The sequence below is a fragment of the Thermobia domestica genome, chromosome 9, assembly GCF_964235325.1.
Source record: "Thermobia domestica chromosome 9, izTheDome1.hap1.1, whole genome shotgun sequence".
Taxonomy (NCBI): domain Eukaryota; kingdom Metazoa; phylum Arthropoda; class Insecta; order Zygentoma; family Lepismatidae; genus Thermobia; species Thermobia domestica.
This window is the reverse complement of record NC_137462.1, coordinates 76,374,906-76,400,741: the sequence shown is the minus strand read 5'-3', so window position 1 is coordinate 76,400,741 and position 25,836 is coordinate 76,374,906. Positions and strand designations below refer to the sequence as shown.

General features: G+C 34.5%; 1 protein-coding gene across 4 annotated transcripts in view; it reads right to left on the bottom strand.

Annotated features, from left to right (window-relative positions):
* Nucleotides 1-25,836, bottom strand: part of LOC145694761 (scoloptoxin SSD14-like) — a 287,880-nt gene that overhangs the window by 231,792 nt on the left and 30,252 nt on the right. For 3 of the 4 annotated variants that reach the window (XM_081771377.1, XM_081771374.1, XM_081771378.1), the window contains exon 2: nt 13,948-14,042. In XM_081771377.1, the coding sequence (XP_081627503.1) occupies nt 13,948-14,018 (71 nt within the window). In that variant the 5' untranslated portion in view covers nt 14,019-14,042. Of the gene's footprint in view, nt 1-7,165; nt 7,360-13,947; nt 14,043-25,836 lie in introns of those variants that run through there. The other variant, XM_081771376.1, reaches the window with a different exon arrangement.

The window sequence follows — 25,836 nt, the reverse complement described above, 5'->3', positions numbered from 1 at the left end:
TATATTTGTTACGAAAAGCTTTTAAGTAATGATGCTTTCAGGACGTGATGTGAGGGAAAATTTGAGACCCCTCTCGAGCTAAGAAATTTCCGCCTTCAGGACCATATATTCGATCGTGCTCAATGTGGACTACCAATGTTTGCCCTCCACCCGCATATTGAAATTACCCCCGAGAACAATTTTCTGAAGTCATCACTGTTTATAAATAGTTTTTCGTTACAAATCAGACGATAATGCAGTAGTGAGTATACTTCATTTTTTTTAGCTATGGACTTAAGATTCGCAATTCATATAATGTTTCGTTCTAATCGAATTTGAAACAAAAGAAGTTTTCAATGAGCTACTCAAAGAAATATTTTCACCCTTCGGATGAAAATAGGAAGACACTTAAAAAAAGAAACAACTTACTACAGGGTTTGAACTCAAAAACATGTGATTGATAGTGTATCGACCCAAACCACTCGACCGTTTTGTATGCCTTTTGAACATCTTCTTTTTCCTTTTGTGAAAGCAGTTTACTGTTCCATACTCGCTTTTGTTTATTCCGATACGACTATGAGTTCTCAGTAAATATTTGGACGTTACAGCTCTTGCAATGTATAAAAGTGTTTTTAGAATAAATCACAATCGATATTATGTCCTAATAACATACGTAAAACAGGTTGAATTCGTGAAATGGTTGAGGTTGGACTGAGCGTAAATGTTTTCATAGTTAGGAGCCTGGATATGCAAACCCGCTTAACATGGGGATTTAATATTGTGAAATTTGGTACGTGCTAGTTACGAGGTGTTCCCTCGAATGTCAAGAGATGGCAGCACTTGCAAGCTGCAGCCTGCTGGGTGGAAGTACTCGGTGACTCGGTCACTTGAACATTAGGAAGGGTAAGGGATAGTTGTTGAGAGGATTATGGAATTAATTTAAATTTTGTTTGGTATGGGACAACCTAAAAATTCATTTTCGGAAATATGGTTTGGACTTCTTTAATGATTGGCTTAATGTTCTATGAATTCAATAACTTTGAATAGTGTGTTAAAAGAATATCTTAAATAATAGTATATGCGTGGAAATTTTTGTTGGTTTGGTAAGTAGAGTGCTATATTCTACCAATTTGAAGAATTGGGCTTGAACTTGGTACTGTGCTGGGGAATGAGGTGAGGACGAATTATTTAACCTCTTTTGGTAGTGGAAGGAGATTTGAAATTTATTCGCCCTCTCATTATTTTCCGGAACAGTGCATAGGATCCCCAATTCTTAGGTTTGAATCCCATTATATTTGGTTCGGATCTCGCATGCCGGGTTCGGATCCCAATAATCATTTAATATGGCAGAGCTTAAACTTTTACAGAGCGAAATTTTTAAGATGAAATTTTTCATAGATGAATATACGAGTTGAGACAAGAGGGGACGTATTACTAGTAATTCCTAACCTAACAGAGAAATATTGTAAGTTTTGGGAAAGAGAAAAGTAAAAATTCAATACTTGGTAGCAGTTTGTCAATGAGTACCATTAATAAGTTAAATTTCAATACTTGGAAACAGTTTGTCAATGAGTACCATTAATAAGTTAAATTTCAATACTTGGAAACAGTTTGTCAATGAGTACCATTAATAAGTTAAATTTCAATACTTGGAAACAGTTTGTCAATGAGTACCATTAATAAGTTAAATTTCAATACTTCGAAACAGTTTGTCAATGAGTACCATTAATAAGTTAAATTTCAATACTTGGAAACAGTTTGTCAATGAGTACCATAAATTTTCAATACTTGGAAACAGTTCGTCAATGAGTACCGTAAAGTAGGTTAAATTCAGTATTTGGGAACAGTAAGTCTATGTGTACGGGAATTATTGAATCTTTTAGAAGTAATAATACTTTTCGGGTAAATTTATGTTTAACTGTTTTGGATATTTTCTTGAATCTTTGGAAATTTAATGTTAATCTTTCGTGTTATTACTTGTTGGAAAGTTTTTGAAGTTGAAAAATTTAAACGATTTTCTTCGCGTTTTGGACATTTATTATTATTGTTGGATATTTATTTGGTTTGTAATAAATTGTTCCAGTGGAATTTTGAGAGTTTACCTATATTTCCTAGTCAAAGTAAGCTTAATCGCCACCAGGAAAAAAAATAATTATTTTCAGTGTTTTTACTGTGCAATGCCAAAACCAGAATCGGGGAACGGCTATCCCGTCAAGTGTGCTTGTGATTGATTTGTATGCAGATAAAGGAAGGAATTGTGTCTGGTTATTGGGCAAGGTTTGACCTTTACCTGTAGACAAGTTAATCGCGGGACCACGGTTGTATGTGTATGCATGCAACGTTACACACCAGAGGTAAGAAGTTTTACACTGAGCCACCGCGCTTCCAATCAATGTTATAGTTAAACTACCATTAATATTGCTGATCGCAACCAAAAGTCCACCCCAACTGCATATCGGTATTATAGTAAGTGTAACTGCTTGTGTCTCCGTAGTACTACTGTGTTGTAAGTAAATAAATAAATAGATTTTTTCGTAAAATAAATATAGATTCTTTATTACCACCTAAATTACTTCTTTTTCATATTTATATCATCATGTTTCATTGATATGTGTTTTCTAATAATCGAAAAAACTTATTCCTATTACATGTAAGTTGCGTTGCTCTATTAACGAATAATTGGAAAGTAGTAACTTAATTGATTTCAGTAACAAAACAGATGACTAACGATATATATTTTTTAAAAAACGATAGCATGTGATGAAATTTTAAGGTCATATTTAAAATATAGAACTGCTATAAAAATCCGAAATGTGTTCAGATGTCACATTATAATATTGCGCTTACTCTGCACAGACTAGAAATAACGAAATTATGTTACGGAAGAGGGAAAGAATATACACTCTCGGTGAATTTGTCAAAGGAATGTGAATAAATTCAATAATTGCCCATCTCGACGGCATTCGGAGTGAAATAATATTCTGTTTGAAGACAAGAGTGGAAAGAATGATGAGAAGAGAAAGATATCGATTTAAGTACGTAGATAAGATATTACATAAGATTGTTCCAATAAGTAACGTGAGAGTTTAGAACAATCAAATTGCTCAATAACCGAAACAGATATATATTAGTTTTACTAGAAATTTAGTATTACAAGGCGATACAATAAAAGAAGAATTTATCTATGGTGATAAAGATCTTGCCGAAGACAAAATATATGGAAATAGTAGCTCCAGGAAGGAAAATGCATAAAATAAGCTTGAACATCAGAGAAAAGGAATTTGAAGAAGTAAAGAAGTTCAAATATTTAGTAAACCTAACTGATAGAAGCAGTAGAATAAGTAGTTATACCCAGAACAGAATACAGTTATAAAATAAAGCTTATTATGCCAACATGAAAACAACAAAAATATTGATATACAAAACACTGATTAGACCAGTAGTGACAAATGGTTCAGAAACGTGGGTACTATCGTCGAAAGACGAAGACAATTTAAGGATATTTGAGCGGAAAATACTAACAAAGATCTATGGACAGGTGAAGGAAGATGGTAAATGGAAAATAAGATTCAACGATGAACTCGATATATTAACTGAAAAGAAGATTAGTAAGATTCATCAAAATACAGAGAATACAGTGGCTAAATCATGTGGAAAGGATGGCAGGCACGGCAACGCCCAAATAAAGTACATAAAGGACACTATGACAGTGAAAGGATGGCGAGATAAAATGAGAAACAGAAAGAAGTGGAGGCAGATTTTTGAGAAAGCTAAAGTCCACCCATGGCTGTAATGCCGTTATCTAGATGACCTCAATTAGCAATATGAGAATAGGAAAGAAGCACTGAAGAGTATAGCGTGTGAAGGTAAATATTATGTTGCCTTAGCTATTATATACACTAACTTATCTTTGTTTTGTAGCCATCAACTGTCTTATTTGGCAGAAGTAACTTTAGATTGGTAAACTAGGGAGGGGGAGGACTGATTACCAGCTATAGCATATATTATATGTTATAACGAAGGTTGATTTGAAAAATGCCTTCTTATATAAAAATTTGAAGATCTAGGAAGTAGGATTGGAAATGAATATGGAAAGGGATAAAGTGATGTTCAACATTAGTAAGGAAATCAACTATTGAAGTCAAAAACATCGAATTACAATCTGGGACAAGATATTCATGGATGGCAACATTAAAGAAGAAATTAATAGGCATTTGTAGGTTGGAGTGGATTTGGAAGGAACAGCCAAATAAAAAGTCAAATGCCAACGTGTGTAAAGCGTAAAATTTCCAATGACTTTTTTTTCTGCGTGTTTTAACATATGGACGTGGGCACTAAAACAATCAGACAGCCACTATCTGCAGATTACACCGCAATGAATGGGGAGATTATGTTAGAAATCAGCCGCAAAGATAGAATAAAGAATCACATAGGTCAGAAAGATGACAGTAGTGACGGATATTATCACGAGAATAGAGGCCTCCATGTGCCAGAGGGCTGGACACTTTGCAACAAGAAATTATGACCAATGGACAAGTGTTCTTGTCTAAATAACAAGAAGGCTCTTTAGGAAATGTCCGTCAAAAAGTGGTATGACGGAATCAAGAAACATTCGGAATAATCTGGAAAAGGATTGTTGAAGATGGTTAAGAACTGGAGAGACTTTCATCCAACAGTCCTTCAACAGACAAGGTTTGACGAAGGTGAATAAATTTAGAGGATGATAGCAAAAGATTTCGACATCTGCTTCGCTGGCGATATTAACTTTTCTTTAAGACGCAAGAAAGCGTGGACTTCTCAAAACACGGCTAGGAAGGCGGAAATCGTGCTATCAGGAAACTTCTGAACAGTTAAAACAAAAACGAAGATACTGTAGAAGGGCGTAGTCAGAGTTCCAGAAAAAAATCTTTTTTTCACATCAGGAAATTCATCTTGTTTCCTGCAGTTATCAGTGCATGCAGTGAAGTAGTTAAGTCATGTTCATCGAGGCCTGACAACTGCAGGATCACACAGTTGGTACTCACAAGCAATTATATGACTTTAGACATGGAATTTTACGTGGAGAAGTGTGTCCACATTATTATTAGCGAACTTCTTGGAAGACAGGAACAAGTGAAACTACAGTTTGTACATGACGTGTGAAATTGGCCTAAAAGAAGGAAGACATCCAGAGTATTAATTTAATATATACCATTCTCATGAATTATCTTTTAAATATAAAACGAATGAAAGTTTAACTTTTTAAATATAAATATAAATTGATGACGTAAAGTGCAACATATTGATATTTTATATAATTTTAGAAGTGATTTAAAAAATAAAGATAATTTATCAATCTCAGTCGTATTATCTTCATTTCTTTTATTTTTTTCAACTTAACAAATTTCTGTCGCACACCAAACATCTATTTTACTGGTTTATGGAAAGTAATAGTAAAATAGTGACATTAATAGATCTATGCCTTCGGTTCGATTCCCGGCGGGAACTCATGTAGTTTGGATCCTACATTAATCAGTAGGTCCACCATGTTTCATATATCCTCCTGCTGAAAGGGACGCTAAATCCCAAAATCAAAGAGCCCTATAATAATAATAATAATAATAATAATAATAATAATAATAATAATAATAATAATAATAATAATAATAATAGTTTTGATCTATCGTTTGCCCAGCACTTTAATATTTCTTCATAATTTGGCATTTTTCGTAAGGCTTTCTACACGGGCTTCATTAAGTGTCCAGGGGTTGAGGCTGAGTTTTAGATAAATGTAAGGCCTACATTTTATAACTAATAGTCTAATAATGTTTTAATTAAAAATGTGAAACTCCACTTATAAAGTCTTGCTCCGGCAAGTAAACACTGAAATGACGCTATTGATGTATTGATTTCGTGAAGAAGTCCAAAGTTTATTGGGGGGTGCAAATTCAATAAGTATAAATTATACTAAAATTTGTAAAACCACTTCTAAAATTAGATCAAATTTAAAGAAAAGTTGAGATTTAGGGGGTCCAGAACCCACAGGACTCACCCTTTGCGTACGCCCTGGCATAATGAATTAAAATTGCTAGAGCTGCCAGTGGTTAATTTTACGATTTTTTAAAAATCGAGTTTTCGATGGGAAAAGTAAATATACTGTGAATCTTGGAAGTTTACAGCGGTGAATTTTCCAAATACCAGTACAACCAGGGGCGTCATTTCAGACTTTGCTTGGGGGGGGGGCGGCAAGAGCACCACCGACATAAGGCGTTCACGATTGGTAGTACTATATTAATAAACAATCGACTAAAGTATATGTATTCCTCAAACTCTTGGGGGGCAATTGCCCCCTCCTGCCCTCCCTAAATGACGCCCGTGAGTAGAACCCTATTAATTTACTGTATTGTAGTCCGAATGGCTTCAAAAATTAAACCAAAGAAATTGTACGGCAAAACAATAAAGTATGACACGTGATCAATGGCGCCGACTTTCCAAAATGTATAGGGTCTATGGATGCATATCAATGCGGGGACGTGTTATATGTTTTCAGGGGTCTCGGTATTTTTTGATTGATTTCCTTTCAGTTAAAATATTTTATGAACACTATCATAAAAGATTGTGTTGTGATAAAGTAATAAAAAGAAAAAAACGGAACTATAAGTTGGGGCTGTCTTAGCTCAGTTGGTAACACGACTGACTTAAAATCAAGAGAAACGGATTCATACATGGGTCCAAGGCTAAGGATAAGTTACTGTAATGAATATTCTCAACATATGTAATCGTAACATTAAGTGAGAAATATTTATTTCATTTGGTTTGTAAGAAACTAAAAATATTGTAGGTGCGGCGCATCCACAAGATTATTTGTGTGGGTGCTGGAAACCCGGAGCACCCACGTAGTCGGCGCGCATGCGCGTGATTACATAATTGCAACAGGTGAATGATTACAACAGTGAAGCAACAAAGTATGCATATTAATAACACCACCTTATTATTTATAAAATATTAAAACAACAAAGTAACAGAAGTTTACCATATTTCAATATTATTTAGTATTTTCTAATAATAACATACTATTCTTGTTATATGAAATTAAATAGCTTCAATAACGAATGGATTGAAATTAGTAACTCAATTGATTTGACTAACGAAACAAATGACAAGCGATATATTAAAAAGCGTTTGTTAGAAATAAATGAAGTCTTACCTTCGCAACGAGGAAGGAGAATTAGGATCAGTGCTGAGTAAAGAATATTCTGGAGGTCGTTTGAAAGGGCTCAAATCAATAGCCATCACCAGAAGGCAAGAAAATCACCAATAATAATTGCACAAAATTTACATTATGCTTTGTCGGCTTGGCGCTTTGTCAGCAGACGATCATCAGTAACGTGGATGCAGAGTTTATTTGAATGCTCCTGCCATCTAGTAGCTGAAAGCAGAACTGTATGAAGCACAAGTCAGTGTTCGTAGTTTGAGGGAAATTTCCGTAATTAGGGAAATTTCATAGGTAAATTTAGCAAAAAGGGAAAAAAGGGAATTTTTCGATAAAACGTAAAAAATCCAGGGAAATTCTCTAGCTGTCTGATTGACCAATATCAATGCTTAATTTTGTCTTTGTTCTTCAGAAGTAAACCAATACAATAGCAATAGTTTGTGTGTGCTGAAAATAGCATCATTTACACTCATTGTTGACTGGATAGGGTGCACTAGAGATGCAAAAAAGCCGGCTTTTTTGAATCGATGTTTTTTTTTCACATAAAAAGCCGTCTTTTTTGGGAAAAAAACGAGAATTTTGGAAATTTTGGCTTTTTTCATTTTCATGATTTTTCTATCTAAATAGCTTTCTTATAGTATATTCTATAGTTAGATAAGAATTCCATGACCTAAATGCCATATTTCGCTCTAAAATTCACCATCAAGATGGATGGAGCACATGTTTTACGAATTAAAGCTTACATGAAGAATGTACTATTTGAGGGCAATTTTAGAGGCTATTTAACTTTATTTTAACTTTTGAGTTATCGACATTTTTTTCTTCTCGAGATCATTTCAGTTTGTCATCTGTGTTTCATTTCTAACAGCTTAGTACTCTAGCTTCTAGCGCAAAAGTTAAACTTAACATTTTTCTATATCCGTCATAGCGTACGTTTTTCAATATATCCGTCTAACCGTACTTCCACATTTCTGTTATACTGTAGCTGTGCAAGGATTTAGCAATAATTTTCCGGATACAACCTTGAATACTAATTTATACAAATAATCAGTAGCGGATTTAGAAACGTACTTTGGGACGGGTTTCTCTGATTATTTCGTTTTCTAAAATGTCCTAATTTTATTTGGGAGGAGCTTGAAGTTTATAAGTACAGGCATAACTAATACTGTATTTCGTTTCGTTTATATATTTAGATATAATCTTCCGGATACAACCTTGAAGATCATTTTATACTGAGAATCAGTGGCGGATTTAGAAAAGTATTTTGGGAGGGTTTTTTCTTACTAATGTTTAGTTTTTCTAAATATTCGTAATTTTTATTTGACAGGAGCTTAAAGTTTATGAGTAAAGGCATAACTAGTAGATATTTCGTTTGTTTTAGACATTCCGTAATTTTGGGGGACAGGCTTCAGTCCGAAAGACCGTCCCCCTAACCTTCGCAAAACCGTCACTGCTGGTAATTAGTAATAATAACGATTTAAAAACAATAAGAAAGGAAGTCGGCCAACTCATAGTACACGCACTATTTCTAGTTCACAGATGGAATGAAGAAAAGTTTTGTCAGAATGGTCGAATGCAGAGTTGAATCCCGGACTTCCCAATAGAAGCGCAAAAGCTCCACTCAGTCATGTTTGTTGTGCAGTTGTATTTATCTTAACTTAAATATATTCCGTAGTCTTTTTTTCTTTTTTTTTTTTTTTGGTGGTGGGGTGGGAAGAGTTCCATGATGATATGAAGGGTGTGAGCCAAGAACATGATAACTAACAAATTTTCAATTGGTGAGTTATGCAGCACCAGATAGACAGCAACGCATACCGCTTCGTTTAGTCCTTCATGTATAGTCTTATGTGAAAAATCAGCTTTCCGACTTTCAAAATGGATTGTGCAGCAGAAAATTTCTAATTTCTTTAATAGTAAAATTGTGGGTTACCATGTTCTTACTTCACACCCTTCATATGTTCAGTCCCTCTTGTTAAAAAATCAGAAAACTTGAGGACTGAGTAAACCGTAATGGTGGTTATATAAAACTGTAGAATTTCAAGAATATACAAAACCAAAAGCTCTAGATGTACAGCCTTTAAGTGTATCATATAAATCTAAGTATTTTTCTTATGTTCTATTTTAATTTTATTTTGTTCCAAAAAGAGGGTATGGAATATTTTGAAGTAAAAATACTACATAGAATTTTGCTACTTATTTGAGTATTTTTTTTAAAAGAAGTATTTACTTTTAGGGTTTCCTGGTTTACATAAGCTATTTCTTTCTTTTTTTTAATAAACTGATTTAAACCAAAAAAATAAAAAGAGCGAAAAATGCGAATCGTGTGAATTTCATGGTGACGTTTCCACACATCAGACCATCTGCATTAGTTTTATTTCCTTTTCACCTTTTAATCAAGGTGTCCCATGTTCAATTCTCGGTCGAACCACAACCCTACGTAGCTTCCAAAATTAATAAAATGGCAAAATCTGTCGATTGCCTACGTAGCTTCCTACATTAGCTTGGATTGTACTTTCAATGATATGTACGTACTAAATTTGTAATTTAATTCCTCAGTTTTAGCGTACTGATTATGATACGTTGACCTTTAAATTATACATGCAAAGCAATAACAGAATTTTCCCGTTATTGTTTTACATTTAGAGTAATGACGGGATTTTTCCCGATGGCTAGGGCGGGAGTTTCTCAACTTAAGAAATTTACTGATCGGACTTCTTTAAGCTTATGTGACCTCTTCCAGCATAACCCCGTTGTTGCATAATAACACCAAGTCGAAACAAAGTTATTTCTGTCAATATGTAATATAAATACATAAAGCAAAATATCTAAACCCAAAAAACCTGGTTTAAACAAAAAAACTAGTTTAAACTCCCCCCCCCCCAAACGGGTTTTTGGCATTTTCAAAAACAACCATGGTTCTTGCCAACCCTGCTTACTTTTGTATGTAGCAGGTTAAAAAAATCTTATTATAAACATTGGTTAATCCTTTAGAATTCATAATGTAAATATGTTGAGAAGTAAAACTGTTTGAAATATATTTTCGAAATTCATGGTTTATTTTTGAGGTTTTATATTATTATCGGCATCAACCACTAATTAAATGACGTTTTGTGTTATAGAGAAGCGAAACAAAATCTGGTTTATCAATTTAAAGCAGAATTTTGAAAAAAGCCCAAAATTTCCCAAGCAAAAAAGCGAAGCAGAAAAAACCGAGTTTTTTTTAAAAAAAACGGTTTTTTCCGATCTCTAGGGTGCACCGTGGCTAAGTGGTAGAGTGCTTATCTCAGGTACATGGTTCCCTTGGTACGATTCTCAGCCAAGCAAGCTTGTGATAAACAACATTGTGTCTGTGGATTTTCTCGAGGTACTTCCGTTTCCTCCCACTTCCTCATTCTTCCATCATAATTCACTTGCTTTAATGATGGTCTCCCTTAACCTAAAGGCATAATCATGGGGCATTAAACTGAAAGATTTCACTATATTTCATTTTGTTGATTGAGAGCGTGTTTCTGTGTATACTTTTGTTAAAAAAAAAAAAAAAAAAAAAAAAAAAAACGAAAAATAGAAGCAAAAAGCAAATGAATAAAACAAATGTGGTTGGTAGCAGAAGCGTCATTTCAAATTTTGCTTGGGAGGGGGGGGGGCAAGGCCCCTTAATATAAGTAAAATTTTGCTTTTTTCACTAACGTACTACTATTCTATTGATAAAATCTATATAAATCTCACTCTCAGGATGCGCAATTGTTCCTCCCTGCCCCCTAAATGACGCCCCTGGTGGTAGTTCCTTTAATATAGCTAAATTAACCTTATCGCATAACTTCTGTCATAGGAATTGTGGACACTCAACAAAGTAGGGAAAATTTGATAAGAAAAGGGAAAAATTTTGTGTCAGTCGAGGGAAATTTTCTTTAAAAAACCTACGAACACTGGCACAAGTTGCTTCGCTATTTTTGAATTTATAAACTCCTAGCGACGCAGGGTCAGAGTGTAACCATGGGGATGGCAGTGGAAGGATAAATGGGGTTCCAATACTCCGAAGACTATTCTTCTACTGTTCTATAGAGTAGTTTGCGATACTCTCAAACAACTTCCCGTCCCCAAACAGAATTCATCTGTTAAACGTTTAAACATGCTTCTACAGGAAATGAAGAATGTTTATAATAGAACAAGTGCCCGGTATTTGCAGAAGAATAATTCTTAATGAATATAACATCAAAAATATGAATATTGGACAAATTGGTTCCTTTTTCTCCCATTAGAAGCAGAATTTTCGAAAAACGCTGCAACATATGTTCACCTAGGTTTGTTTATGACTTTATATATCGAATTTAATATCTCCAATTCAATCGAATTCTCATATTATCCATTTTCGAAATAAAGAATTGAACATTATTTAATAATAGAAATGGTCCGTTTTAGGAGTCGAATTTTTGAAACGGCTGAAACACGTTTTCGAATGATTCGAAAATGAAGTTTATGTACTCCAACTTACCTTTAACTTAAACAAATATTCACATTGAGTTTTCCTGTATAAAGAATCGGAGATTTGAATATTATAGAAGGGGAATTGTCCCCTTTCCCCTATTAGAAGCGGAATTGTCGGAAACGTCGAAACATGTATTCTCTTAATTTTTAATTAAGAGTTTAAATACTAATTTCACACATCTAACTTGAGTGAGTCATCACATTTTGCAGTTTCACAATAAAGATTCGAAATTTGTAATATAGAGATTGCACCCTTTTCCCCATTTAAGGCCGGAAAATTTTAGTGCTCCCACCGAGAATAGAACTCGAAATCAGGGCAACACCGAGGTTCCGCAAGCTAACAGTTCGGCTTAATAGGAGTTAAATGATATTAATAATAAAATTTGAATGTCCACTTTCTTTTTTAAGCTCTCTATTTCTATCCGCAGATTGTAAATTCTGATACATATGGTAACGAAAAAGAATTGAACAAGATGAAGCATATAATATATAACTAGCTCTGTTTATCACTTTATAGCACCATATTACTTTATGGGAAATTTTTGATCATCCACTCAATAGTCTGGACTTTGCTTCTAGAAATTTCCACCTTTTCCCTAAGCTGAAAGAGTTTCTGGGAGGTAAACGTTTTGGAAGTGATGAACAGTTGGAGAATTCAGTAACCATCTGGCTTACTGCACTGGCGTCAGAAGAGTAAAAAATGGGGAATTCTGAAGCCCGTGAACAGATATGCCAAATAATTAAATAAAGGTAATGATTATGTAGAGAAACGAAAGAAGCTTCAGATACGTAACAATTGTTTTTTTTTTTTTTCAATAAACATAGTGTAACTAACGGCCTTTATTTTCCGGATGACCCTCGTATATATATATATATATATATATATATATATATATATATATATATATATATATATATATAGTGGCACATCCAGGATATGATCAAGGGAGGGATTAAACCATAGTTTGTCGCTTTATGCAGTGTAAAGCAGGATTGAAGCCCATTTTATCCAGTGTATACCTGAGCCTCAAGGGGAGCTATAGCACCTATAGTCCCCTTGGATCCGCGCCTGTCAGCTAAAAACAAGGGAAAATGTTCAAATAAACATAGGTAGGGTCTACAACGCGGATTTGGTTTTAACGTTAGATTTTAAATAGCAAACATCGAACACCAGCATGAATGAATGAACCTTGAAACTGCTAGCAAGTGTCGTTGGCATTGCAACAAACTTGACTGCTACAGAAAGTTCACTACATCATTTTAAAAGATTAAAAATATATTTTTTTTAATTATATGGTCGAAGTGTTCAGAGTTTGGCACCCGTCCTGCATGAGACGTACTCCTGTATCAATATAGTACAAAATCTGTACCTTAGGCAAGACATGCGAACCAGTAATACAGAAGGAAGTGTCTTGAGTTCTCGTGATGCAATTTTCAAAGCAGCAGCGACATATGGTCATTTTGTAGATATGAAAAGTAGTTTAAACTTATAGGCTATTAGAAAATATAGATACATACCTAGACATCGGCGCAAATCTGTCTTCAACATTGGGGAAGACGTGTAAATCGATTCCCGTGATTTTTTAAGCAATATTCAACATACTTCTGAAGTTGAAAAACAATGCTGTGGAGGATCAGGGGAGCAGAGTTGTCTTCAACATTGGGAGGCGATGGTTGGTGCATCTGATTTCTGAGGTGAACCTGTTGTATATTGTACAGGAAGGGACATCAATTTCATCTCACTTTCCTTTATGGCAGTCAGACACAAATAATGATATTTTTCTTTCCTCCCGAAAAAAAAAAAAAAAATTTCAAACCGTATTATTGGGGGAGGGGGAAGTCCCCCAGTTCGCATAGTCTTCACGTAAGTGAGCAATTTCATTTAATTCTGTCATACATCTGTATTTTTTCATGAGGAGTGTCTCAGTACATCTGCTTGAAATTTTCTATTTGCAGCTCCACTATTAAATCTTTTTTATTAAAGTTACCAATATCGGGAATCATTATTGACACACTTCGCTACTGATTACGTATTTGATATTTTAGCTCACAGACAAGAAAAATATGTGAGTTGATAGGTAAGAGACAAACTTATATCTTATTTTCCTCCAACTTAATAAAACAGGGACAACTACTCATCGTGTCTTTCGTTTCAGGTATCACTATAATAGGAAACAAATTCAAGTCGTATGCGGTGAGTACAAATGCACTAATGAGCGGAAAGGGGATGATACAGAGTACAGAACAAGGGTAGGAGAAAGTACAAAGATGTAAATTCATCTACTACTTACCATCTGCTGCGTGTTCGCTGGGGCTTTGGGGTAGACCAATCATCATCTTCGTCCAGGTTTGTTTTATCCATTAGGCCAAAAACTTCTGGGTATGACTGGAAATAAGAACAGACGATTATCAGTTCTTGCACACCTGTGAACAATACGTGGGAATTTTCCAGAGCAATTACGATCGGTGTACCAGCAGAGAAGAACACCAGTCATACGCTACGAAATTCATTTCATTCTCTTCATAGCAGGCGCGGCTGATGTAATAGATTGCATGTTTGTGCAACCGCCTATTCTTTAACTTCTGAGAACGTTTTTAAAGTGTTAGTGGGTTTGAGTAAAGATAAAATTTTGTTCTTCAACACAAAACAATATTGATCCATCCTTAAAACGAATGGCTTACGTTTATCATTGCATGGGTCTTGTAACTGCATCCAGTAACTCTTTGCAATTTAGCAGGGAGCTTCCATTTCCATTTCCAGCATGGAAAGCCCCGTTACACGTACATAGCTCCCATTTTTTGGTATTATGGTGTTTCACTACTACCAGCAGTCTACTTCCATTATTGTTACGAATTTCTTCACTTAACTTCGGTTTTATCCCTTGAGAGCAGTGATGGAGGAGCGGAAAGAAAGAAAGAAGAGGATGTATAATTGGCAAATACGCTTTATATAACAAATAAATGGAAGCGTGATATTCTTGCATACAATTACACATGCAAATTCGAGTTATTTCCACGGCACACATTATTTCAAATGCTCCGAATTTGGTTTTAATCCTATTATAAATCTTAAGTACCATGTATTATCCTCTTACTATTATTGCAAGTGTGCTTAGAGAATGTCGTAAATGCTTTTAATTACGTAAATCAAACGGAAGGCACATAGGGCAGTATTAAGAGTCATTTTCACATGTTATTAGCATCATACTAAGGGCCTGACTACTATATGAAACATATGTTAGTCGGACTCTTTAGTGTAATGCTAGTCATGTGACCGTTACTCATTACGGTACATATTTCATTTAAATAGTGCTCAATAAGGTTAATGTAGTAATTTTGAGCTGAAATAACTTCCAACTTACAGTAATTTCTATTATGTTTGAAAGCCAATGTAGCTGAATTATATAGAAATGAAAGCGAATGTAAACTTATATCAGTAAATACGGAAATAAAAGGATAGGTATATTTGTTCCCATATTCTAAATATTACAGTAAGACTTACGTTCGGGTGACATCCAGAAGTCCTAAAGTGCAGAAGTCCTAAAAGGCAGAAGTCCTAAAAATATGGGCACTAGACCTAAATTTTAGGACTTCTGCACTTTAGGACTTCTGCACTTTAGGGCTTCTGCAGTTTAGGACTTCTGTACTTTAGGACTTCTGCAGTTTAGGACTTCTGCCTCGGTATGATTTTTTTAGGACTTCTGCCGCGATATGATTTTTAGGACTTGTTCCTTTTAGGACTTCTGCCATTTAGGACTTGTGCCTTTTTCATTCACTTGCTTTAGTTCTGAAATTCGCCACCACCATACGAAATTGGGACGATGCAGCAACTAGTTGGCAATAATGTTACGAACGTATCTAATTCCAACAGTAACAGCTATATTTGTACTACTAAGATTATTATTATCACTATCTGTTCTGCACTTATACACGAATTACATAATACAACCTATTTCATTCTAAGAATTAATTACATAATTAGTTAATAAAATTCGTTTCTTTCGAATGGAGATACGAGAATCCCAAGACAAATTCCTAAAACAAAAATAAATAAATAAATAAATAATAAAAAAATGTTTAAAAAGCATATTTTACCAGACTTCTGAAACCAAGCAAACATTCAGAATTGCAATATATACTGTGCGGAGCGTATTTTATTAAGAGTAGGACAAAAATCCACCGAAGTTTACTTAATTAGGACCAAAGCTCACTAGACATTTCACAAGTGAACATTAAATACCAACTGTATACATAAAGAACGCAGTAAATTTAAAATTGAGCAAAGAACATTTATTATGCAATACAGTGGGTGACATTCATAAGTCCTAAACGGCACAAGTCCTAAAAATATAGGCACTAGACCTAAATTTTAGGTCCTGTGCCATTTTTGCAGAAATTACTACATAGTCATTTAGGGGTGTAGCCTGCAAATTTTTCTAGGGGAGCAGGCTTTTTATATATTAAAAGCAAATCAAAAGTTTATTTCCAGATTACGAAAGCTTAAATAAGACAATAAATTTATACATATTACACATGTAGACCCTACATAAATACATAATATTATTATATTTCCAGTTAGTTCCTTTTTGAAACTGGACCTTGACAGAGCGTAAATTTAAAACCACAGCTTGTGGAAAATGTACGAATAAGTTAGTTATAAGAAATCGGAAACTGTTCATGGAAGTCCATTTGTTTGATTGTATTTATCTTCTGTACTCGTATATAAAAGAGTAAAGATGAGTGATTTTAAAGTGAGATGCATACTACTACAAGTAGAGTCGTTAAATTTTAATTATAAAATATAATTTTCTTATGAAAGCAGGCCATAAGAAAGAATTTTTGGAAATAAGTATCGTAAACAGGGTGGGGCAAGATTTTTTTAAAGGGTAGTGTATCTCGCAAGTTTCTGAAGCTAGTAAAATGAAACTTGGCATATAAACTTTCCTGTTTAAAAAACTGAAAATTGAACACATAAAAGGGAAAGAGCAAAGGGAGCACTTTTTAAATGTTCGAATTCCCCATTACTTACTCAGAAAATATGTAAATAAATTAAGGAAGGATTGTTTAAGTTAGATGCGTGAAACTCGGTATTTGAAAATTTAACTAAAAGTAATAAAATACCATATGTTTCAGCGTCTTGAAAATTACACATATACACACATACACTGCATAAGTGCGTAAATTTGAGCAGCGACACATATATTAAAGAATTTAACATGTGAAACTTCCGTTCGTTATTCTTAAAGAGTAGCTGAATACCCGTTCTTCACACGGGGAGAATAGTTTCATTTTCGGTATAAGGAGCATCAAAAGTGTCACCAGTGAACTTAGGGACCCCAAAATTATGAGTTTGACACTAGTATCAGTCATTTTCACTTACTATTACATGCCATCCTCTCCCTTTAGGAGTAATAATGGGAGCTGAATTTGGATTTAAACGTAATCGGAAGTGTCACTGTTCATCTCAGCCACCCAGAAAAGTATGGATTCGACACTGATATCGACTATTTTCGATCATTTTTATATACCCACATCTTCTCCCCCCACAAGTTGCGGTGCTGAATTTGGATTTAAATGTCATCGGAAGTGTCACTGTTCATCTGAGGACCCCTCATGAATTCAACACTAGTATCGGTCATTTTGGATCATATATATATCCGCCTCCAAGTTGCGGGGATGCAGTCGGATTTAAAGTGCATCGGAAGTGTTACTGTTCATTTCACCGACTCTAAAAACTATGGATTCGACACTAATATCGGCCATTTTCGATCATTTTTATATATCTCTCCGTCTCCAAGCTGCGGAGATGAATTTGGATGTAAACGGCATCGGAAGTGTTACTGTTCATCAAAGCAACCCCCAAAACGATGTATTCGACTATAATATCGGTCACACACACACACACACACGCACGCATACACACACACACACACACACACACACACACACATATATATATATATATATATATATATATATATATATAGGTCTACATATATATATATATATATACTATTTCATATATATATACATACATATATATACCCCTCTTCTCTGTCCCCAGGTCACGGCGCTGGTTTAAACGGCATTAGAAGTGTCACTGCTCATCTCAGCAACCCCAAAAACTATAGATTCAACACTAATATCAGTCATTTTTTATATATAACCCCCTTCCCCCTCCCTAAAGTTTCGGCGTTGAATTTGGATTTAAACTGCATCGGAAATGTTACTGTTCATCTCAGTGGCCCTGAAAACTATGGATTCACACTAATATCGATTATTTTCCATCATTTTAATATACCTCTCCCTCCCTCAATTTGCGGGGACAAATTTAAATTTTTTAAACAGCATCGAAAGTGTCACTGTTCACCTCAGCGACCTCGAAAACTATGGATTCACACTAATATCGATTATTTTTCATCATTTTTATATACCTCCCTCAATTTGCGGGAGTAAATTTGAATTTAAACGGCATCGAAAGTGTAACTGTTCATCCCAGCGACCGCAAAAACTATGGATTCGACACTTATAGCGGTCATTTTCGATCATTTTATACATCTTCCTCTCCTTCCCCCAACTTGCAGTGCTTAATTAGAATTTAAGCTTCATCGGAGATGTCAGTGTTCATCTCAGCAACCCCGAAAACTATGGGTTCGACACTAGGATCGATAATTTTTAATATATATCCGCGCTTCCTTCCTCGAAGTTGCACCTTCAAAGTGAAATGATAAAACCATCTCAGGCCCGAACCTCATCTATGTTGAAAGTTTTTATCGAGATCAGTCGAGTGGTTCAAGTGTTGTTAAGTTACAAATATAGTTACTTTCATTTATATATATATATATATATATATATATATATATATATATATATATATATATATATATATATATATATATATATATATATAGTTACATTCTTTCATTTCTAGTCTAGTTAGTTACATTCTAGTATACTTTCATTTATATATATGTTAAAAAAAACTCAGCTATTGCTTCTGCACTATTTCAATGGTTCGTACTTTAATACATCCCTTCCCCAACCATGGTTGCGGAATTGATTAAACGTAATGTTCTTGTATTAAATAAATGTATTTTAAATATATATTTCTCATTAAATTCAATTAAGTTGGTTTTCAAAGATCCTCTAAAATTTCAGTGAGGCAATATGGGCTATAAGCCATTAACTTCTATGGCCACCCTGCTACAAACTACAGACTTAAATATTCGATAAAGCATTTCAGTACTAAGTAGTTGCCACAATACCAATATGAACGTATTTAATTCCAACGGTAACAACTATGTTAGTAACACTAAAATTATTATTAATAATGATAACGAGTAAGGGTTTAGGATGTTTCGGTGTAGGACGTTTCGGTGTAGGATGTTTCGCTGTAGGATGTTTCGGTGTAGGACGTTTCGGTGTACGGATGTTTTGGTGTACGGACGCTACGGTGTAAGGACGGTTCGGTGTAAGGACGCTTGCTGTAAAGGACGTTTCGGTGTATAGCCTAATATTTGATTGCATTAATCATATGCTTGTAATGAACAGGCATGAAGTGTCATAGTGTAGCCACTCTGGAATAGTATAAACTGATTAAGATTGTTATTGAGTTTCATTGTTATTGAGACAGGGTGATAATACAACACCAATCCATTCGCAACAATAATATCTATTCAGAGATGTCCATAGGCGAGTTTTATAGAATAATAATCAAATTTACTGCAAAATATTCAGCATTATTTCTAAATTGAAATAAATATATTGTACAAAGTTCCTGAGACACAGTCATAATATATACAAACTGAATAATACCTCAAAGGAATTTTTGGCGTGGGAGACCCGGGTTCGATTTCCGGTGAGAGCTCATGTGGTTCGGATTCCACGTTAATCAGTATGTGGACGTCTCATATAGCCTCGCTGCTGAACGGGACGTTAAACTCAGAATCAACTCATCTCAACTCAAAGGAATTTTGTTGAAAAAAATAAAATTACATAGAATCACTCAACTAAGAATCTAAAATTGTACACAATTCCTTTTAAGACTGTAATTACATCATCAGATTTGTAATTTTCACAAACATTGTTCAGTCTCTTCGTAACATCGGCGTAGTTTTTCTTTGTTCTGACTTCATATCCGCCAATTAACTTATTTTTTCCATTTGAACAGCACTAACAAGGAGACTTACGGAAGTGTAATTTACTGATTTGAATGAAACTTTGCATACTTGTAGAATATAAAAAAATAATCGTCTCTTTTTTTTTAATTTTATTTTTGGCAATGGTGCGGGTTTAAGGGTAGAAACCACTCTTTGAACGTTAGAGGTGGCCTCCAAGCATAAACAGAAAGCAATCATTAAAATAGAAGATTAAATGATACGACCAGCTTACTGTCAGGGAGGTTTTAGGACAAGTGATTCAGAACCTGACGTTGAAATTACAAAATTCAAATTGGCGGATCCAATGTGATGATTACAATTACAAATAGTCTTCTGGTTTGAAATGTTCTGCAGTTAGCCAAGAACAATTATAATTGGCAGGGGCTACTGAGAGAAGGTGCAGACTGATTTGAAACCCCTTTTTGTACTTATTTTGACAGGACGTTTGATTAAATCTATAGCCAAAAAGTTAGAAGCCAATGCCAATGCATTTGTCGCGAATGTGAAGCAACACATATTGGAAAATTAAATATTTATAACTCTGATCAATAGGTTTAATTTTTAAATGCAGACGGGACGTACTCTAGTGTTTACAGGGACACAAACAGTAGAAAGTGTGGTACAGTCAGTAAATTCTATGACTCGTAGCTACATCATACAGCCTTTAATTTCTGCAAATAGTGTTTTGTTATCACCACTTTTAATTGTTTTGTAGGAAAACAATGGAACATTTGGTCTTATAGTCCAACACAACCTCTTTAAATTTGAAGATGTCCTTGTAAAAGCATCAAATCCGGAAAAATTAACACCAAGTCTTGTGAGATCATGGTTCCAAGAGATTTTTCTTCAAGCGTCTAATGCAAAGCCCATCTTGTTATTAGTTTCGTGGAGTGGTCACAATTCAACTTTGACATATTTTAAGAACAAAAGAGTAACTCATAATAGAAACAATTTCTGCAGGAACAACTGGTAGGATTCAGCCTCTTGTTGTGTTCTTTAGGCCGTTAAAAATTTTCTTGAGACATTTTTCTGACACTGTCCTTCTCTACAACTATAACATGAATTTACATCTCCGTAATAATATAATTAAGATCTCATCACTGATTCATAATCAGTTTTCTTTTCCTAGATTTGCTAATCTTATTGGGTATGCATGATATAAAAGCGGTTATTGGAAGAAAAACCACCTGTGTTTGAAAATTTTCTTTCAAAGATTGTGCAGCATTTTGCGATTTGTGCACAGTTATTGCCGTAATAAGGTGTATGTGGTGTACACAATGTTTATGCTTCACACACTTTTTTACTATATATCATTACCGTAAAACGTTTTCCCAATCAATTAATAATTATAACATTTGAGGATATAAGAAGTTCTGACATAGAGTGAAGCGAGGGGACTCACTATAAATAAGTAAGCCTTGCCAATTACAGAAACATTTAATTTTTATTTTATTTATTAATTTATATATTCTACTTCGTGAATTTATTTCTCCCTAACGAATAATTTTCATTTTGAAGAGTGGGCGTTTCGGTGTAAACATTAGAACTTTTACACCGAACCAGCCTCACACCTAAAGGTCCTTACACCGAGCAATCCGTACACCGAAACGCCCTGCACTAAAACGTCCTACACCGAAACAGCCGTATCCCAGGAATAGTTAATTACGAGTATGACAATTATTTGCTACAGAAAGACTTCTGCACAAGAAATATATGTGTAAAAATAATTTACTTCAAAACAACACAAGGAAAGCAAAATTTATGACGTACATAACTAAAACACAATATTATGTTACTAATATGAAGTCAATGGTGTGGAAATAGAGAAAAACAGACATTATGAAAGATCTGGGAATCACATTTGGTAGAAAGTTAAAATTTTGTACATAGAAATATATCATGGAAAGAGTAAGAAAGGACAATAGACTTCATTTATTTATTATTTCAGAACGATAGAATATGTATTTATACAAATAACTTGTAAGAACTAAGGCTCTGTAATATGAAACAGTATATCTAAAACTTTGACTAACAGATTGACAGTATTCTTCTTACGGACGCGATGGTAGCGCCACAAGAGATATTTAGGACTTCTGCACTTTAGGACTTCTGCAGTTTAGGACTTCTGCCGTTTAGGACTTCTGCCTTTTAGAACTTCTGCCTCGGTATGATTTTTAGGACTTGTGCCTTTTAGGACTTCTGCCTTTTAGGACTTCTGCCTTTTAGGACTTCTGCCATTTAGGACTTGTGCTGCGAAATAATTTTTAGGACTTGTGCATTTTAGATCTAATGCCGTTTAGGACTTCTGCCTTTTAGGACTTCTGCCGTTTAGGACTTCTGCCGCGTCCCCCTTACGTTACCAGCAGGAGCAGACAGCATGCTCGCGTATTCGCACATACTCGAAGTTTTGATATTGCAACCGCTGCTTTTACAGACCATATATCTCTACTGAGTTATACTGAAAGTTATTGAAAATAAAATCAAAAATAAAGATATTTTAACTTGAAACTTGAAAGAACTATGCCTAGATATTATTAGCAATAATATCACAACTACTCTGATATTGCCTCGGAACAAAATATTATTTTGTAAAATAATCATACTGGTGCAACTTTCTAAACAACTGGCCGATCTAATATCAACCCACGTGAGTATAATCGGCTCACCTTCCGGATTGCATTAGCATGATCATGGGGCAGTTGTTGATTGCTGAGCAACTTGTCCCGAAAATGTATGACGTCACAATCAGTGTTGCCAATCAAGCCATTTTCTTATGCTGATTAGTTAACAAAATCCTGATTGAACTATTAGCTAGCTATAATTTTGATTAATTCTGCATTCATAATTGCCAATTTCTAGTCATTTCTCCTTAGCAGTAGTTGAATCTCTTTTCTAATCGAAACTTCTTTCAGAAAATAAAACTACTTGAATTGAAGCAAAGTGTAATCTACTATTTGTAATTCTTCTGCTTACAGCAATGCTTCAATAGGTATCTTACTTGTATCAGCCAAACATTTACGCTCCATGGTCTTATGGCAAACCAATATTCCGAAAACTCCCAACTTCCCTAGTTAATATTAACCCTAAAAGGCATTTTGATGCCAATCGGCATCATAGTGAATTAATAACAATAATAATGATATTCTTAAAATCTGTACATTAGCGAATAGCGCACGCCGATGCCATGTGGCGCCAATGGAGTTAAGATTTCTACTACATAGTTTTCGTCTAATGGCATAGGTCGGACAGAGAGTGTCAGAGAGCGTCAAAAAGCATATAGAAAGAACAAAATGTGCACATATGTTACTTGTAAATTTTTTCACAAAACCTTTTTTGTTCTCTTAACATTAAAAAAAAAAAATGTTTCACAATCTTCCATACCACATGGTTTCTGCTTATATTGGCACTAAACTCTGTTTTCACTAGTGTAATACAACCATGACATCTATCCTGTAACTTGATACCCCAGAAGTAAACACATAAAAAAATCATATTATTGGATATTATTTACATTTATCTACGTAATTCATAAAGAAAGAAAGAAGAAACATAATTTCAATACTATCAAAATTAATTCGTGCAAATAAAGGGTTAAGTTCAACGAGTAGTTAACGTCAGTAAGACTTCTTTCAGCTTCGGATATATATTCTTAGTGTCGTACTTAATAGATAATGCCACAAATTATAGAAAGTGTAACCGCACGAAAGTCTGTCTCGTGAATCTTTCGTCAATGAAATAGCAAAAGGAACTACAAGTATAAATTAATGGTAAAAGTGGTGAAAATGTTTGGTTTGACGGCATCAGGAGAAAAATAGTTTGATTTATTTATTTACCTATTTACTTATTGTAAGTACGCTTAAGATAGGAAAGTTTCACAGCTTCTTTTATTAGCATATTCCGTTTATTATATATTTAGCTGTTGTTTTCGGTAGGTTCAGCCATTTTTTAGCTAAATTTTGTGTCATTTAGCTGCTTTCTGAAGAAACTGGTTCATAACATTGATCATAACTCAACAAAAGCCCAATTTCTGAACAACTGTTTCATGAGATAATAGAAAATTACGATAGAAGTCACAACGTTATTCTCTGATTTCCAATATGTTGAATATATCAAGGCCTTTGCTGTGATATAGTAAAATATACCGATACTATAAGGATAAGTTGGGGTTGTCCTAGCCCAGTCCGTAACAAGGCTGACTTAAACGCAAGAGAGATGAGTTCAAACCCGGATCCAAGCTAAAAATCTTGTGAGTGCGGAACACCCACTCCGTCCCCATCCTTATTATTCATTAGCTGACATACCTTTCTTCGCATGGGAGCAAGCACGTGGCCAGGATTTCATAATAGCGGGGGTCCGTGACGAAATACTGTTGTTATCACATCAGGGGCTTGATCATTCTAAACTATTTTATTGGCAACATACCCACATTGGTTTGTTTGGACAATAAAATGATTATATGTTTGAAAGTATTTTAATAACAATCTCTGAAGAAATTTCGAGTAAAAGTATATTATAATATTTTTCGAATATTTATAAAAAGTATTGAAAAATAAAGTCTTCCAAGATCATTCGAACTCGGTTCTTCTTGTCATCTTTGGTCTTCTTTTTCTTACCTTGGTTTAATACCGTCAAGGATAGCAACGAGATCTCTTTCGGCAGTAAAGACATCCTTTAAAATGGATCAGTGTTAACGCGAAATTGAAAATTTCTTTAACAAGTGTAACTGGAATCTATGTTGTCATGGTCATATTATAGATGAATGTGGGCATTTCTTAAGTTCTACCTGAGAGTCTATCTGATAGAACCGGTTTATCGATGGTCATTTCTAGTCCATAGGATTAGCATGGAACTAGATGGAGTTTGGAATGCTCCGTAACAATAATATCCATTTTTAACTCCCCCTCCCGTTTCCTCCACACAAAGCTCTTCATAAGAAAGAGTAACCAAACGCTTGCTATGACTTTTTGTTTTTAACAGTGGTTCTTCTTTATCTTGTTTCTTTTTGTTTCATCCTTCCTTAATATTTTTTTCATTTCTGGTGTCGAAGGGAGAGGGGGTCTGGAACCCCCGGACCCACTCCTTGGCTATGTGCCTGATGGGAGGAATAAGGTTAATGAAAAGAGTAGAAATATCTGTATACTATGCAACCCGTAACACATGGAGAACGGCAGGGTTGCCTGCATCACAGGAACTTTGGTTCACTGTATTTCTCGTTTTATTTATCTGTTCATGCAGCAAAATTGGGAATCAATTTTCTTGATTACAAGTGACGTCAGTCACGTGGCAGGGTTGCCAGAGGTACTAGTTATATTTGGAATTTCTTCCATGAGCAGGTTTTCAAGAAAATCAAAAGGATATGCTAAACCGCATCAAGTTTAAAGCAAGCAGTCGTGTACATATTTTAAGTTGTGCACTGAGTACGTAATATTACTTAATATGGGATAAAATACTATACAATGTAGGTGATAGTTAATTTTATTTTCCAACATGAAAATAGAACTTAAAGAATGTTAAATAGTATTTAAAATAAAGTATTAATTTAATACGTCTAACAGCAGAGACGGAACCAGAAACAACATCATGGGACTAATAGATTGCCATGTTAGAGAAGCATAGACAAGCATATATATCGAGGTTTCACTGTGCATTACTTGGTATACTTGATATAAATGTCAAAAATTTAAAGCTTACTCACAGCTAAATTAAAAATTGATACAAATTGTAAATAACAGTTGCTTAGATACTTATAACCATGCGATGCAATGTACACGCTACAAATAACAGTAATATAGCTGTATCTATCTGTGACACAGGACTTTAAGGTGGCTATGATACCCTTGCTAAGTCCTTGTTCTTAGCAAATCAAGTGTTTATCTGATTGGTTGCGACCAATACTAGTATCAATATTAGAATTTTATTGGTTTGCATTCATCATGCAAGTTGGTGTGTTACCAACAATACAGAGCATATACAGACGCTGTTCCTACTACCGCATTCCTTCATTTCCACTGTTTTTATTAA